General features: G+C 42.9%; 1 protein-coding gene across 1 annotated transcript in view; it reads right to left on the reverse strand.

Annotated features, from left to right (window-relative positions):
- ppm1h (protein phosphatase, Mg2+/Mn2+ dependent, 1H) overlaps window positions 1–18,462 on the reverse strand; it is a 38,924-nt gene continuing 20,462 nt past the window's right edge. Inside the window, exons 4-10 of the mRNA XM_085778589.1 lie at window positions 15,938–16,050; window positions 15,667–15,751; window positions 15,320–15,438; window positions 7,894–7,957; window positions 4,418–4,525; window positions 2,002–2,153; window positions 1–1,622 (exon numbers count right to left, since the gene is read on the reverse strand). Of these exons, the coding sequence (XP_085634715.1) occupies window positions 1,475–1,622; window positions 2,002–2,153; window positions 4,418–4,525; window positions 7,894–7,957; window positions 15,320–15,438; window positions 15,667–15,751; window positions 15,938–16,050 (789 nt within the window). The 3' untranslated portion in view covers window positions 1–1,474. The remainder of the gene's footprint in view (window positions 1,623–2,001; window positions 2,154–4,417; window positions 4,526–7,893; window positions 7,958–15,319; window positions 15,439–15,666; window positions 15,752–15,937; window positions 16,051–18,462) is intronic.

The following is an 18,462-nucleotide window of genomic DNA, read 5'->3' on the forward strand; positions in this document are numbered from 1 at the left end:
TCAGGAACTGTCATTTTTAATAGAGCAGGAAAATGAGATATTTTTTTCACACTGTTTCTAAAACGGTACAAATGACTTCAGTTTGTCTAGGTAAGTTGTACATCACTTACAGTTACAGAAAGGAGAGAAGTATCCACTGAAAAAGATATTTACATTTTTACATTTAAATTAAGTTACTCTGTTCCATGTTTCACCAGCTTTGTCCACTTGTACGGTAAGTATAAGATACGATGTCTGTGCACGGTTACTAGAAGCTGGAAAGTACAAAACAAAATGAGCTACAGTGTGAAAAACCACTGAATCAGGGAACGGTATTGGTTGTAGAGATTAAGTTAGTGTTGACAATATAATTCTCACAGTTTGAGGCACCTGCTTAAGGATGAGTTAGATCTTAGGGACGTTTATCAAAGGTAAAATATGTTGGGGTTTTTTTACAAATCTTGCAGACATGGAGGCAAATGTGAGAAATCGAACTAAACAGTGGCACAGGTAGCAGCTGAGAGTGACGCCAATGTGCAAACAGCCACTTTAAAGAGGACAAAGACGGGAAGAAAATGATGAGGTAGATGGCTGATAGTGAATAAGTGCAACAAAAAGACTTTTTTTCCATCTTATAGCTGAAATAATGTAAATCTTGGCTGTTTGCAATGTTGAAAGCAGGTGAACAGGACTCTTCCTGTTTGCGTAAGGTTCATACATTTCCTCATAAGTGAGAACATTATTGCAATGCAAGGGACAAAAATAAAATACAGATCAGCTGCAGCATTTGGAGAATCGGATGACGTTCTATCTACAGAAGGCTTATGCGTTTTTTTGTCTTTCTACAACAGACTAATAATTGCAGATGACTGAACAGGCTCCATTGAAAGCCTACATGGAACAGAGGAGGAATGATTCATATATACATGACATCAGTCTTCAGGATAGGTTTTTTTTTTGTTGTTTTGTTTTTTTACACACTGTACAGGAGTTGAACCAAACACACTTACCAAATGTGTTATACCTGGGAATATTTACATTTTCACATTTTTATATTGTGCATTGGTCACTAACAGCAATCCTGAGATGCATATTACCATCTCATCCATGAGAGCAAATCCTCTCAACCTTTTGCATTGCTTCAAAGTTTGTGATGGCTTCCTCAGTAAAACACATGGAAGAATGTAAGGGAAGAAAAATCAGTAGTTTAACTTTTTAAGATTCAGTTTCTGCAGTAGTTTCTTTTCTATAAAAAAACAGACAAAAAGAAGGGAGGACATTGTCCTCAGATGCGCACTGGGTAGGGGGGGAACAACCTGGTCAGAGATCCCACCTCTGACCAGAAACATCATGGATCCCTCAGCTATGGAGGAAGTCCACACTAAAGCACTTTAACAACAGAGCACAAGGGATGTAGGAAACTGCAGAGGTGAAGTTGGGAGTTCAAGGCCGGGTTATACTTCGTGGTGATGGCTGCAGTTGTGTCGCTTTACGGCTAATTCTGCTTGTTGCCGTACATGAGGGGGATGATGTAGACTGAGATGTCGTCTCCGGAGCCCAATCTGTCGTTGGATATCCTCCAGCCGCGGTCCTTCAGCACCCCCCGTGCTCTCATAATGAGGTCCTGAGCTGCCATTGTGTACCTGACATAACAGAGGTGATAAATGATTAAGGCGTAGTCTCAGTGTGGTGATAAACAATTAGATAAACGGTTGAATCTGATAATAATTATGCTCAGTATTGGACTAGGCACATCTGCCTGCAGCTAGATGAAATAATAAAAAAAAAATCAGTAATGTTAAGATGAACTTGTGAAACTAAGCTCACAGGAGAGGAAGAGTCAGAGCGCCTCATTAATAGTCTTACAAGCTTTTCCTTGACATCAGAGAAATGGCTTATCTAAATGTTTGGAAATTTGCATAATTACAACAAGATAACACCGTTCATCCTCTCCAAATAAGACGGGGTGAGAGGAAGTTCAGCCCTGGCTGGTGGCGGCAGCTGTGCGATGAGTGAACATGCCTGTGCTGATCGTCGGGGTCGCAGTTTGCCAGGAAACAGGTGACTGCTTCAGCTACTTCCTGGTTGGAGAGAACGTCCCACAGACCGTCGGTTCCCAGCACCAGGACATCATCGGCTCCGTGCTCGCATTGCGCCAGCGGGTAAACTTTGACCTGAAGGTGAGGGGGTGGAAAGGCAGCGAGACTGAGACATGTTTCTAAGAATCACTGCAATCTGTGAAGAGTTCCTATGTGTGAATGTGTGTGTGTGTGTGTGTGTGTGTGTGTGTGTGTGTGTGTGTGTGTGTGTGTGTGTGTGTGTGTAAACTTCACATGAAAGGTAAAATAATTCATATTTTATATTTGGTCACTTATTTGTCTGCAACTATTCTGCCTCTGTCCAAATAGCCTACAATGGAATTTCAGTTATAGTGATCAAAGAACTAGACTTAGAGCTTATTTCGGGCCTGAACTAAAAACAGGTGGTGACTACATGTTGTGTGTTTAAAATTGGAAACTGACTAATTTAATACACAAATAAAAGAACACAAACACTAAATCCAATGCATTTTTTCAGAACACAAGCAATGCTATTTTCCCACAAATGGAGCTGCTCAGAGCTGGGAAAAAATCAGGGTGTTTTTGAAATGAATTCTGAATGAATATAGAAGGGCTTGTATGCTGACTGCTCAAATATATGCTGAGCATAAAGGATGATGTAGCACATGTAGAGTGCTGCAGGAATTAGCTTAGCATTTAGCACTAGCAATTTCTTTTGAGTGGGTTAAGTGGTAAAGTTCAAAACATTTTCATTTTCAAACAGTTTTCACAGTGAAGCATTGTGAGGAGGTTAAGCATTTTCTGACCAAGACTAGAGCACAACGAACCATGTATAATCGAGTTACAACAACTTCCTGTTGTGAAATCCACTGCACTGCTTTGCAATTTAGCAATGGACAGGTTTTATGATAGTTCTGACCAAATTTGTAGTTGATCTGATTAAATGTCTAGGAGGCGTTATAGAACCGGCCATGTCTGAACCCAACATGATTTTTGGTGGCGTTGAGGTCTGTGTACATTTTAGTGAGTTTTCAGCCATGCTAGACAATCGCAGATAAATAATCCAATAAACCACAGCTAAAACAATCGGTTCCTTGCACCTTTGGTCGATTTAATTAGAGGTGAGTGAGAGAACAATTTGTAATAACCAAAGTGATTTGAGCATTTTAGCCCAATTTTCATATCACCTCTTCCCCGCATATCTTTGTTTTCTGAAGGCAAGTGATGTGAAAAGATTTAAACAAAGAGATGTCATGTTACTGTGGCAACCCAAACACTTAAATTACTATGGTTAAATAAAAGCACTCTCTGAAATACTAGAGAATAGAGAATACTAACAAAAAAACGTAGCTAGCTTTAGCTTCATGGAAGAGCTGCCTGTTCACAGCAGACACACCAACATACTGAACAGAAAACACTGTGTAAAGGAATGAGAATGACCTCTGCACGGCTCATGAGCCTCCATGTAGTCGTAAAACCTTTTGATTGAAGTTGAGATTCGCGAAAAAGAAAAGGCGCAAGGTTATCAGCCCATGAAAGAGGCAGTAGTTCCCTGAATCAATTTCAAAACACCTTTCAACAGAAACAAAATCTCTCTGGATGATGGGTCATGGCCGCAACATTAGATTTTTTTTCATTCAACATCCATGTTTGATCTTGTGAGTATGATCGGATGACTTCAAATGTCAAGGTCAGCTATTTTCTGAGCTTTTTTTTTTTTTTTAATCATCCGTAGCCTACCCTGCGAGCATTCAGTATTTCCAAGCTGAGATCTTAGCAGAAATGTCTTTTCACAAACCCAGCATGGCATCTCTGCTACCTTCCCTACATACATGATTTCTTTACATAGGACCTGGATGCTCAGGTTTGACATGTTGTGCATACAGTAACCAATAATGTGTTTATGATCTGTCTGCTACAATAGAGACTTCAGTGAACTCAGAGAGGAAACTGGGAAAGAAATCCAAGATCAAAAAGCTGAAGTTGAACTATGACTGAACTCGTAGGACGATGAATTAAAGATCAAGAGAATCCATGGGCTTCATTACTACTGCAATCATGTGCAGTAGACACGGGGAAGGAAAAGAGACATAGGAGAGCGACGGCTGGTGGAGAATGTTAATGTGCACGTTGACCATGAAGTTCATAGAATGGATGGTGAACAGCCATAAGGCATTGTAGCTTTTGTTACTTACTGTACAGTTTGTGGTACATGTGATTTTATCAGGAGGTCAGGAGGTAAATAAAACACAAAACATTGATGCTCTCAGTTACATTTCCTTTTTTCACCTTATATATTAGGTGAAAAGAGGAAATGTAACTGAGAGCATCAATATACAGTATAAGAAATGAAGAATACAGTTCAAGATGGAGCTTACCTCTGGGCAGCAGGACAGGAAGGGCTTGATGTAGATGTTGGAGTCATGCACTTTGAGGTTGTGGTCGCCGAGACCTCTCGTCACCCCGATGGTTGCCAACACACGAGCCTGCACAAGATCAGAGGTGTGTGATGCACAATGTGAAACTCAGTGGAGGTCTTAATGGATACTTTGTGTGTATGAAACATTTTTGACTCAGAGTTCTCAAAGTAATTTCTGAGACTCTTGAAAATGGCCTGGTTGTTGCAGCAATCTCAGAGGGAGCAAGAATCACGAGGAATCAAAGGGCAAAGCTAACATTATCATTAACCGCTTTTATTTAGAGGTGAGATTCAAACACTAAAAACTTAAATGCACACCTCCAGAGGCAGACAGGTGCGTAGGAGAGAACCCAAATGGCCAACGAAGTACAACAGAGGAAAACTCCAGAAGACTGTCTTCATTTACATATATGGTTTTAATAAGGGTTACGACGTTTAGGTCACAGGAACCTTCGTCAGGTAATGTCCAGGTTGTGGTCCTGGTTGTTATTTAGAGGTGAGCTGTAAGTGTACACATAAAAAACTGTGATGTAGGGTTGAAAAGTGGAGTTATTGTGTAGGCACAATCAAAAACCAATGACTGATAAGAAATCAAAGAGTATTTTTGATAGATACACTACACTACCAGTCAAAGGTTTGGACCCACCTTCTCATTTAATATTTTTACTTTATTTCTATAACTTTCTATTGTAGATTCATACTGAAGACATCAGAACTACGAATAAGGAACATAAGGGACATAAGGAATTATGTAGTGTGTTATCTGTCACCTGACCTAAACCCAACTGAGATGGTTTAGGATGAGTTAGAGTGCAGAGTGAAGGCAACAAGTCAAAGTCAAGTCAAGTCAAATTTATTTATATACAAGAGAAAGAAGAAGAAGATATACAAGAGCTTGCTTTTCTTTTTCTTTTTCCTGTCTTCTTTTTTGCATCTGGAGGTTTTATTCCAACAATACTGCGTTGTAAATGCACAATGACAAATAATAAATCTTAGCACCTCTGGGAACTCCTTCTAGACTGTTGGAAAACCGTTCCAGGTGACGACCTCATGAAGCTGACGAGAGAAGGTCAAGAGTGTGCAAAGCTGAATTTATAAAATATAAAACACATTCTGCTTTGTTTAACACTTGTGTTTACTAGTGTTTCTTCATCGTTTTGATCGTTTTGATGTCTTCTATCTTCTTCTTCAATGTAGAAAGTCATAAAAATAAAGAAAAAACATTGATGTGTCCAAACTTTTGACTGGTTGTGTATGTCCTGTTTTCTGAGCATGTAAATTTGACCCAGTACTGTCCTAATGGACATAAAGCAGATTTTGGATATATAATAAATGCTTGACTGTGAAGAGCATGTATATAATCTCTGTGAGTCCTCCTTGGATGAAGTCATTAAAAATACAATGTGACTTTCATCCTTGATAACTGTAAAGAATAATCTGCATTACACGTCCCTGGGTGACATTTGACTGAAGAACGCAGACTGTTCCCAGTGGGGTCCTTCATCAGGATGGATGCACAGCATTTAGGCAAATAAATACAAGCTCATCGTCAGCATCTTCCAGTTTTGTGAGCGCCTAATGATCGTTCCCCGAGTCCCGGAAGCCATCAGACTCATTTGTAAGCTGTACGAAACTCCTTTTGATTCTCTCTGTCTGCACAGATTGCCACCGCAGCCTCTAAAAATGGCTGCTGGCACCAGACCAGGGAACTGGGCTAATTGAATCTTACTGTACGGTGCACGAAAAAGGGCGGCACACAAAAGGACAGGGAGAGGAGTACGAGGGCAAGCGAGGCCTGGTAGGTATGAGCTGGGATCAGTATGCAGCGCGGGGAGGGAGAGAGAGTGGAGACAGAGGAGGGAGAGCGTTTCAAAGTGGCGGTGAAGCTCCTCCGGCAGAGAAGGGGAAACATCCTGGGATTAATTGTTGAGAGCTGGGGCCCAGCAGGCTGCGCGCCGGGGCTTTGAAGTGCTCTGGCGTTACTCTCCCTCGCACAAAGCCCCCCTCGCTCTATCTAGCCATCCATCTCCATGACTCACTTCAAAGGGAAGAGGATGCGACGTGGGTACGGCCGACTGCGCGGGGGTAAACCCGAACACGGTTGCAGGCAGAGAGTACTGTAAGGTGACATCCATCCCAGTCATCGGTCAAACACGGATCCGCTGTCTGTGCCCAAGTTAAAGGGATAGTTCAACATTTTGGCAAATAATAATCCCTATAGTTTTAAGAGTAGGTTTGTTACCTTTATTTGTCGGTGCAAGCTATTTTAAGAACGGCAGAGCAGAGTTGCGAGCTGCTCAGAGCTACGCTAAGGAGGCTAATAGATGGTTTCCTGTATCAAGCTCATCAAATACACAATCCAACAACTCCCAAACGCTCTGGTCAAGTTGTGACCTGCACATTCACCATGCTATGAGATAATAATGGAAGGTTACCAGACAGAGTTGTTTTCTAGGCAAATGCAGAGACTGCTCGCTGAAAAACTGCCTCCGACGGGAATGTGTGTCAGCGGTTTTGCATGAATTTACCTCGAAAACAACTCCATCTCGTAACATTCTGTTATTATCTCATAGCGTGGTGAATGTGCAGGTCACAACTTGTCCACCAGAGTGTTTTGGAGTTGTGTGATTGTGTATTTGATGAGTTTGATGAGGGAAACCAAGAAATCCCATTAGCCTCCGTAGCGTAGCTCTGAGCAGCTCACGACTCTGCTCCGCCGTTCTAAAAATAGCTTGCACAGACAATTAAAGCTAACGAACCTACTGCTATGACTATAGGGATTATGGTAATGGGCCAATTTGCCAAAATGCTGAATATCCCTTCAAACTTAAAAATGTGGAGGGGCCACGGAGAGAACACGTTTACGTCTCTCATACCTCCTCCCTGACCTTTTTAAATGCATCAAGGACAAGATGGTGAACACCAGCACATGTACGGCATCGCTGAGGAAGAGGGAAATGTCATGAACACTGGGCTGTGCTCTCTTGACCTTTTCTTTTGTGTTTTCTGTCAGAACACTCTAAGGATCCTCCTGCTCAGTCTGTGTTTTATCAAAGTCATATTCCAATTAACTTTATGTCACTTTTTTTGGACACTTGGCATGTGCATTTTCATCATCTTCAGTGTAACGGCCAGCTCGCACCACCACCGCCACCACTGACCCCCTGATCTGTGTTAGTGCTGCGGGTTTTTAATCTCCCACGGGACATAAAAGCATCAGAGTCCATCAGAGAGGAGAGATAGGTTGGTGCAGGATGTGAATCCGTGTGGAAAAAGAGGCCAGGAATGCTTTCCACTGGCAGGCAGGCTCCTCCACTCGGTGATTGGGGGGTGGGGGAGGGGGGGGCTGACTAATGTTGCCCTGGCGAGCTTTGATTACAGGCGAGGCGCGCAAGGCCGTGGGAGTGCGTTTGTCAGCGAGTGGCCACTTCTTACCTTCTTGCCTTCGCCGTAGATCAGGGGAAACTTGAGGTCATCATCCTCGATGGTTTTATACGCCCTGCACAGAGAGGAGAGGACACTTTAATGGGGTTTTGGTTTATGGCAGGCTGAGCACGCGTGGCCCGGAGATACATCGCCTCCACACTCACACACATACACATACACGCCCCCCCACCCACCCACAGGCCCTGCTATTGAGGCGACTGGCACAGAGACAGAGTATACTAGAAGGAAAAATATTCACCCGACATCACACACACAGCCTTTGCATAATTCCCTCCTTTTTTTCTTCCTAACTGATCCTGTAAAAGTCTCCTGCTGTGGAGGAGTGAGACATCCATGGATGGAGGAGACGCTCTTGGTTTAATGTTGGTTTTCTGTGACCGTCTCCTGCTGTGTGTGTGTGTGTTTTGTGTGCACATGCGTGTGCACTTGCAGGCATTTATCTGTAGGTCTGAATGTAAAATGGCTGAATGATGCAAGAGTATCCATGTTCACATTCCCCTGCTCTCAGAACAGTGTTTAAACTCCTCCAACTAATGAATAATTTACCATCTTCAGACTTGGACCAGACAGAGCTGCACCAGGAAACACGCCGAGCGTAGAGCTGAACGGTATGTATTCGCGCCAGCTCTGAGAGATACACTTTTCACCTTTACAGCTCAGACAGTTGCTGTGAAGATCCTGCACACTCTCGCTAATAAGTGAGTTGACTCCTCTTCCCAGCAGTCTTCACTTCAAAGGAACAGCTGTTCCACTATACAGCACCAGAAACATTACAAATTTCAGCCAATTTCCATTAGAGCTGCCAGCACAAAGTTTTCCATTCACAACTCACACCAGGTGCTATGAATATAAAAATCAGGGCTTGTTATGAAGTCAGAGTCTTGACCTGGATCAAATAACATTCATAAATGCAAATTTAGACCGCAGGAAATGCAGGGAAAGGCTTCTCAGCTGTAAAAAAGTGGGTTTAGTTTAGTTTAAACAGCTGTTCAGGCCCGAAAAGTTGCATCAAACCGAGCTATTCTGCAAATAACATGTGACTCGGGTCTTGCCCCACGCACCTTATCCGACGCATTTAAGCTGCTGTGAAGCAGATTAGCAGAGACCGGGATGGTTTTTACATTACTGCTGGTTCCACTCAGAGAGGCCATATGTTTCCACCTTAGGCGAGCGCTCTGCTGCTGCACTCAGCACTTTTTTAACAGTGTGCAGAATGAGGGCTATCGCAGTGAACGCAGCCCACAAACACAGAAATACAGTCTGGAAGTAAAGAGGCTGAAGAAGCGTTTCCTCACTAATGTTTTGCAAACGCTCACGGTGTGGAAAAAAAGCAAGAAAAAAAAAAACCTCTAAAGCAGCTTTTTGATGATGTGAAACTTAAACTGAGCATTTAAAGAGACATTATGAATGAAACTGGGCCAGGTCTTACCCTCTCCATTTACAAGAAAGGGAAACACCATTTCACTCCAGACTTTCATCAATTCTCAAAAAATAAAAACCACTACAACACAGAGACACACACACACACACACACACACACACACACACACACACACACACTGTCGTTATTTCAAAGATGTCTTGGATGAACTCCCTGGAGCCTGCTGTCGGGGACAGTCTCCCTCTCGAGATGCGTGTTTACAGCGGATGCAGCCTGTCAGACTTGCGATAACAAGTGTGTGACAGAATGAGAAAGATACACATTAATCCTGTTATGATACCTGCTCTGGGACACCAAGTCCAAAAAAAAAAAAACAGCGAGGAGGAGGAGAGTCGCTTAAGGGGATGTAGCCTACTGTTTTCACCACAACACTGAGCGCTTTCACATTCAAGGGGGGCTGTTTGGTCGCCCAGTACATTGCGGTGTGCGACTGGCAGAGAGAGAGAGAGAGAGGGAGGGAGTGAGGGAGGGGAAAGGAAGAGAGGGATGCAGGGGAAGGAGGTGGAGGTGAGGGGTTTGTATCGCCCTCCCTGCGGGTGATGAAAGGCAGGCAGGGTAGGAGAGGAGTGATGTCATCTCCGCTCGGTGCTAAGAGGGGTGACAGTGAACTATTAGCAGTGTGTGCTCACTGCTCAGCATCCCCAGTCTACACACACACACACACACACACACCTGTCGACAGAGTTGGAGGTGACATTGCGGCGGGGCCTGTGTCAGCAACGGATGAGTCAGACATATTGGTGCAACTGACAGCTGGGTGCCAATAAAGCTTGGGCCGCAGCCTTGACGGGCTTCTCCTAGATTGACTGGTGCTTTCAGGAGCAGAGCGACCCAGTGACCCCCCCACCCACACACACACACACACACACACACACACGGTAAAGCTGCGGGGCATCCATCACGGAGGGAGGAGGAGACGGTGGTGGTGAGGCTGTGGTCAGTCTCCATCCTCTCTTATTTACTGTCCATAGGATGCGGGGGAGAACAGGACGGAGGGTGTGGGCATCACACAGAGACAGCTTGAGCTGTTTATTGTCATTTATCACAGCCCCTCTCTGTGGCCCACACAACATCTTTCTCTCTTTTTTTTTCCCATCCTCGGCTTTTTCCTCTCCTCCTTTATCTCTATTTCTATCTTTGAAGCTCACCTCAATCTTCTCCCATTTCTCTCTGACTTTGAAGCTATTTCCTTCTCGTCTATTCTTTTATTTTTTTACCCCCTCGACTCCCCCTCCTTTCTCTTCTCTCAGTCAGTCCTCTCCAGCCAGCCACCCTCTTTCCCCGTCTTCCCTGCTGCCCCGGCTGCTGCTTGTGTTGCTATGGCGTTTGGATCACGTTGAACACGGCTGACTGCTCAACATCTATCACACCGGGATGTCTCGCAAACAAAAAGAAAAAAAAAATGCCCTCCCTCCATTCCGCCTGGACAAGAACAAGCATTACCGCTTGCGACGCCGAACGCCAGCTCACGCTCTGGGCCAAACCAGCCGAGGGAGGGGAGGAGGAGGAGGAGGAGGAGGAGGAGGAGGGGGAGGAGGGGGAGAGGAGGGGAGGTAAAGAAAGCGAGGGAGGAGAGACAGACAGAGGTGGGCCGCGGGCCTGTATGCCTTCATTAGAGCGCGGCCTTGATCACGGATGCCCGAGTACACCCACGCACACACGCAGCATGTGGGCACACAGCAACCGCACATTCAGACAGTTGAGTGTGTGCACATGCACAGACAAGAGAGCTGCAGAGGCATGAAAAAAAAAAAAAAAAATCCCCTGCACCTATAGAGCATCTGAACTGCACCTATACAGGATGACACAGTTAAGTCACACCCACACACATCAGAGCAATCAGCCACGCTGGCTGACAGGGTACTAATTTAAGACCGAGACTTAGCCTGGGTGAAACTGCAGCAGAACTGGGTTATGGGTAGAACCTGATTAAAAATACATCACAGGCCGTCTGCGCTGCTGAGACAGTAAGCAGGAAGATGACAGGCTGAGAGTTCTGGGCCCAATAAGGCACACCGCCGCTGACTGACCTACATCTGCTGAACCGAGCGGCGCCGCAAAACACACCCACAGGGGGGTGGTGTCAGAAAACATACTGTTCTCTCTCTCTGCCCCTCTCTCTCTCTCTCTCTCTTCCGAGTCACCTGCTTTGTCCTCACTCTACTCTCCCTTTCTCACGTCTATATGCACAAGCCACACACATGCTGTAAGCATAACACATGTTCAACAAGAGGAAGACATAATTAAAACACAAAAAGCACATCAATTTTTAAATACCTTAATAATCAGCACTGTAAAAAAAACTGTGTTAGTGAGATTAACATTTAATCAAGTGCAGCACTTATGTAGGCTACAGGTTTGAGCCACTTGTACTTAGTCATATCTCATGTGTTCCCTCCTTCAGACACACATCATACTTTTAACCCAAATGGATTTAACTGTCAGCTTTAGTCAACACTACTGCACAGAGAGACACCATATACAAAACATATGATCCCCCGATAAGATAGAATGTAACGATAATCATCAATCTTAAATGATGATTTAAGACTTTAAGATTTTGACTCATAAATATGGTCTTTACCTTAAACATAAACATGTTGCTGTCAATAACCAATAACCACAGGCCAGTATAATCACATGAAATCAACGGAGCCATTCTGTCTGCATCAGGCTGATTTACTTTTAGTATCACACACACATTTTGCTGTTAATAGTATAATAATGCTCTCTCTGTAGGTGTTGGCAGCTGTGGTCAGAAGGCAAACTGGCAACAGCCTGTTCCACTGGTTTCACTTCAGTTTGTTTTCTTGTTGATCAGCTCTCACAGAAACAATCAGAATATTTCTACATTGTATAATGATATTATGAGCATTAATTGTAAGTAACAGTTCAGTGTTGGACTGTAGACAGTCAGGTAGAAGATATTTCCTCCTGCATCATTAAACTGCCCTCAATCTTTATCATAAACCATCATTCACACACATCTATAATGTATGCTGTTCTGACGTTATTGACACACATAACAGTGTCAACCTATTTTTTAAAACCACAACCTGGCAACCCACAACCTGATTTAAGTGACATGTGCAGCTGCTCTCTGTGCAGACGTGCAGGGCCTTTGACAGCAGAACAAGTTGAATTGAACTAAGTTACTAATGTTTATCTAATGATACAATTAATTGCCTTGGCATATGCGGAATTTAAATTCAAAATTATAATGACTCTTGTTATTACGGAAGAGCATTAGGGCCAACAACAGAGGTTTTTTTCTGAGATAAAAACTGAGAATTTCTGAGAAAAAAACTCAGACTTTTTATCTCAGAAATTCAAACTACTTTTATCTCAGAATTTAAAAAAAAAATCTCTGTTGTTGGCTCTAATGCTCTTCCGTATGGCTACATCATTCATTTATTTGCTTTAATCCCCCAGTAAGTAACCCCCCCCCCCCCCCAAAAAAAAAAAAAAACGAAACTAACTAACTTCATACAGTAGACTGTCGAGTTATTATCTTCACACAAATGTATTGTCCTGTCATAAATATAATAAATATAGTCGGAAAAAAACATAAACAAACAGAAGTTTTGTACAGGTCAGTTTGTAGCTGATCTCAGTTGGCACCTTGTGAATGTATGTTGTTATGTTTCTTTTATTCTGTAAAGTTATATTGTAAATAAGTCTGCAGGTCAAATAACTGAAAGCATCTCTGTATAATGGAACACAGATCACACAGTTGAGTCAACATCATTGTAAATACATCTGAATAACAAAACCTTCACAGAAGAGGTTATATGATAAACTGATGCCTGAGTCACTGGATTAAATCCTTTTTAATTACTTCATCAGTATCTGGCCTGTGCGTCATCATCATAAAACTATCCTTCTTTTGACACATTCAAAAGAAAGTCGGCATTTCTCTACGGTTCAACAGAGTTTTGGCACAGATTGTGTACTGGCTTGTAAATGTTCATTAATGTTAAGATTGTCAGACCTGTCTGATTAAAGTGCTACATTGTGATCTCTGCCGCTAACCGCTAGCTCCACGCTAACTTCTGCTAGCGGTAGTGGCTAGCATCCTTTGTTAGCACCTGCTTCCCAGCTCACCACAGCGGCCCTCCTACTTGTTGCAGCATAACACTCAAGGCTCCCGTTGTTGGTGACGGCCGGGTATCGGCCCGCTGCTCTAGCGCTTCACTCAGACTGTATTTCCTTCTCTTTGCAGTCCTGAGTCGCCCTGACTGCTGCTGCTGCTGTCAGGGGCAGGAGACTGCACAGTTGAGCCCAAGAGGAGGGGCCCAGTCTGAATGTTTTGTTTACAAATGAACAAATCTCCAGACTCTACCTTTAAGTGTTAAAATCTTTATAATCCTTCACCTGTCTTTCTCTAGGTGTGCACACATTTCACAGTCTTTATGTATTATCCCTTTTCTTCGCCCCCTCACACTGTCTTCCTTTAGGCTCTTTGACCTTTATTATCTCTCATTCCACAATAAGATAAAGAGTCGGGTCCTTGCTGTGCTCACACACTCCTTTTTGTGCTCTCCTCACACTCTGAGGCAGAAATGTCATGGCCTCCTCCTGACAGCACAGCTTTGAATAATTTTTTTTCCCTTTCTCATTCTGCTATACACTGAATGGGATGAACATTTCTTTTATGGAGCATTTTCATATTGGATGCATTATAGGAAATCACTCAAATGTAGATAATGTCTCAAACTAATTCCTCTCTGAGGGCACATAAAGGAATCTGACTGTACGGCAGCTCAGTTAGAGGATATAAAGAAGACTAAGGAGGATTTTAACAAATGTACTTAGAGTTAAATAATGTAGCAAAGAGGCAGATGGGACACTTCACAGGTGAATAGATAAAAATGTAACTAAAAGATTTTACCATGAAACTTTCTCTAGCTTATTACTTACATTAAAGCAGATATCAGTGGAATGTTTTTGTTAATATAAGTCCTAAATAGTCCTATTTTCCGTCAGCAATCACTTACATGAAGTATTTCAGCCTAAACACGAGTCTCTCCGTCACTCTGCTCTGCTGTAACCCGAGGAGAAAATTTTCCTTGTGGGATACAAGTGTTATCCAATGAGGGGAGAGAACGGCATGAAGGGCTGTGTGTGCAGCCAAGGGATGCGCGTGAATGTGGTGACGTACCACGAGGACCAATTGATGCCTGACAAGGGCGGGGGCTGCTAACTCATGGTGCGTTCAAGGAAACTCGTACTTTGTGTTTTTCCTTCCTGTGAAGTCATACCAGTTCGATCTGGTACGAGTTCACGGGTCGGAAGTTACGAGTGGCCGTTATAGGGAACTTTCACAGACAACAGGACGGTAAAAACACGAGCTACGGGTTACCTGGAACGCTACCAAGTCGTAGTTGTGACTTGAAGCTGTAACTTACGGTTTCAAAAGCCTGCCTTGAACACAGCATTAGCCGAAACGGCCGTTCCGCTGTTATCTGCTTTAAGACAATTATTTTGGTATTGACTGGTGTACACATTAGGCTACTGTTTAATTACTGGTTCCTGAAGCTGCAAGTTTATTGTAAGTATGCTAATGAGCTGCTGGCCAATTAAATATGCACTTATTTGCATACATTTTCAGAGCAGGAATATGAACACTGGATAAATTCGATTTAAATGTCTTATTATCATTATTTTTATGACATTATTTCTGTAATAAATTATCACATTCCACATATTTCCAGGGGAAAGTGAGAGAGTGCAGTAAAATAAACACCTAAATGTGTATTTTGGACATTTTCTCTCCACAAGAAAATTCTATCTGTCACAGCAAGGTTAACCATTGTATGAAAAAGTATCTGTCTGACTGGCTGTGTCCTGCCTCACAGACACACACACATAGCCTACTGAAGCAGTAAAAAGAAAAAAATACAAAAATTAAGCAGTGATCTTAGATGAACTCATACTAAATCAATCTATAAATCAATAAATCAATCAACCCACCATCCCGACATGGTGAAGTCACGGTACAGCATCCTCTTCCCAACCTCTTTCCTTTGCACTCTTCTCGGGAATTCCAGATGTGTAAACTCGTTCCCTAATAAGTGGGGCTGCATGTAGGCCTTCCATTAAAAAAAAAGAAAGAAAGAAAGAAAACAGAGAAAGAATAAGATTGACAAGCCCAGGGGATAGGAAAAACAATTCCATAGTCTATTAAGCTGGCAAAGAGAGCAGGCGGTGTAAAGAGAGACAGAGCTAAGCATAGCCAGTGTCTCAACGGGAGGGGAGGTCAGCTTTGCTAATATCTGACAGCTGTGATCTTAAAAAAAAGAAGCTTTTTTTTTTTTTACCAGGAACTGCAGTCGCTGTCTCTCTGACTCTGGTGTGAACTCTGCTGACATGGGGATGACTTCCTTGGCCCGGATAATGATAGCTCTGAGGGTGAGAAGCAGACAAAACACTTCTCTGTTACTTTAAGCCGGGACACTGTTGCTCTGCTGGCTGCAGGGCAGGAGAAGGTGACACAGAAGAAAAAAGGACATCTGTTTGTTCTGTAGGTTTTACCTGTGTGTGTGAGAGTGTGTGTGTGTGTGTGTGTGTGTGTGTGTGTGTACACCTCACCTGCTGTCCCCAGCATTCCCAACGTAGAGCTTCCCATCTAAATAGACGACCACCAGAGCCGTGCAGCCGCCTGAGACGTTGTAGACCGCCTTCTCCTTCTCTATCTGTACATCCTGAACACACACAAACACACACACACATTAATCCTTTGATGAGACACACAATGCGCACACACCCTCTGCAGATCATCATGTTTTTAATCATCACAGCCTTCAAAAAGTTTTTCCTATCACGCAGCGGCACATAGCATTAAAGCCTGAGCCTGACGCCGACTTCAAATATTTCCCTGATACTTAAAAGCTGCCATGATGCATGATTATTAATTATAGCCACATAATGGATTAATTTATCAAGAGCGCCATAAGTCAAAAAGCAATAAAACAAAATGGAAACCAAAAAAGGACATCAGAGAAAGTTTGGAGGGACTGCTGGTTATTACACCAGCTAATTAGCCCAGATTAATTTGGTGCTAATTAAACTAAAAGAACGATTTGAAAAACCCCACGCCATTAGTTCATTAATTAGATGAATAATTAACCTGTCAGTGAATTAATCAAAAATGCTAACATAAATTTGAACCACGCTGCTCAATCTTGGTTTAACCCTTCTTCTTCTTCTCCTCCCTCTCTCTCTCTCTCTGACATTTACTGTTCCTCTCATGGCAGAACTGAGACCTGGAGAACAGGCGATGCCTTCACATCCCTCCATCACATCCCTCCATCACATCTCTCCATCACATCCCTCCATCACTATCAACAGACTGAGTGGGATGCAAAATGTTGGGTGAACACATCTGCAGCGAGTCCATCCTTGACACTTTTTCCCAGGATGGATGTTTGCTGCTGTTAAAGCGTATCAGCTTCTGCTCCACCACTGACGAGTCGACCTCCATCTGATTAATACTCTGCAAATGTGTGTGTGTGTGTGTGTGTGTTTACAGCAAGTGTATATGTGTTTACATCTGATATGGATCAGTGAACTGTAGTATATGTGTGCGCATTGTGTCCACCATTGTGTGAATCTGATAGCAAGAGTGTATAGTACACTGCTCTGTGCTGTGCATGTGTGTGTGCGCTTGTTGTTGTGTAGTTTTTGTGTCACACTTTTTTTTATATAAGACAGGAAGTCTCTGTGTACATGCATTTGTGTTTTTCTGTACCCTTTCACTCCAGTGCACACACAGATGCACACATATATGCACACACATTCCAATGTTGCTGCTTGAAGAAGCAATACATTTCTCAGGAATGAGAGGGCATGAAGGTGTATAGAGGACAGATACACGCAAACGTGTGTGTGTAGGTGTGTGTGTGTGTGTGTGTGTGTGTGTGTGTGTGTGTGTGTGTGTGTGTGTGTGTGTGTGTGTGTGTGTGTGTGTGTGGAGTGGGAGGGAGGTGAACAAATGTGTCCTTCACACTGGATGAATTATGAATCCATAGCGAGCCATACATATTTATCCTCACTGTATCCAATACCTCTGGCTGCAGGCAAAGTCTTTAATAATGAAAACGCCTGCATAAACATCTACACCTCTCTCCTCTCCACTTCCACCAGGAAGAATCCAACAACTGAGCTAAACAACCAGCAGGCAGAGAGACAGAGACATACAGCACGCAGACATACACATCTTATTCTACTCAACTGCCATAACTGCAGACAGGACTTCTGCAATGCCTCTATGAAGCTCTTCGTTGTGTCCTTCAAAGAGGAAAAACATACTACAACTGGTCTAATACATCAGGAATTTCCAAATTTCACACCAGTTCCAAATCATATCACCACATCAGCCTTTATGAAACGAAAAAAACACAAATAAAGTAAATAAATCAAAAGAAAAGAAACAGCCAAAGAAAATGTCTACTGCTGAAGCAATAAGGAACAAGCAGAATTCATTATAATCCACTATTATCCATTCAAATCCATATGAACATACTAAGGTGGAGAAAAATAGTCAGGGACACATAACAATCCAGCACAGACACACACAAAAACTTTCATTTCAGCACACACCCACACATCTCACTCGACCAAACTGCATTTAATGCATTTCTATGCAGTGAAAGATTTATTTGAACGTAGCCTCCAGGAAACACAAAAGGAACCAAATAAATAACAAATCCAGATTCTACCTTAAGGACATGTTATGTATGGGAAAACTCAAAATTCCTGCTTTTAAAATGAACTGTTTATTTCACATGGTTTTGTCATGAGGGCCTTGTCTTCTGTGGTGAGCTGCCAAAAAAAAAAAAACCTTCACCGTGTCTGCAGTTTGCAGGATGAAGGGGAGAGCCCAAAGCTACTGGACCTAAAAACAGGAAAGAAAAATGAGCTTTGAGAGGAGCGATACCTGAAAGAGAGGTCTGCAAAGGATGAAAAGCTGCGATGAAGGACAGTGAGACAGGTAATTAACAGGAATGAATCATTTTTTAACTAATTAGCTAAGGCAGTGGCATATAAGTTGTTTATGAGGGAGGGATGAACCTTTGGGCTACATCTTTTCAAAAACTAGTAATTTGTAACAACCT

Source organism: Trachurus japonicus, chromosome 6 (assembly GCF_045865225.1).
Source record: "Trachurus japonicus isolate A0001 chromosome 6, Traja_1.0".
Classification (NCBI taxonomy): Eukaryota; Metazoa; Chordata; class Actinopteri; order Carangiformes; family Carangidae; genus Trachurus; species Trachurus japonicus.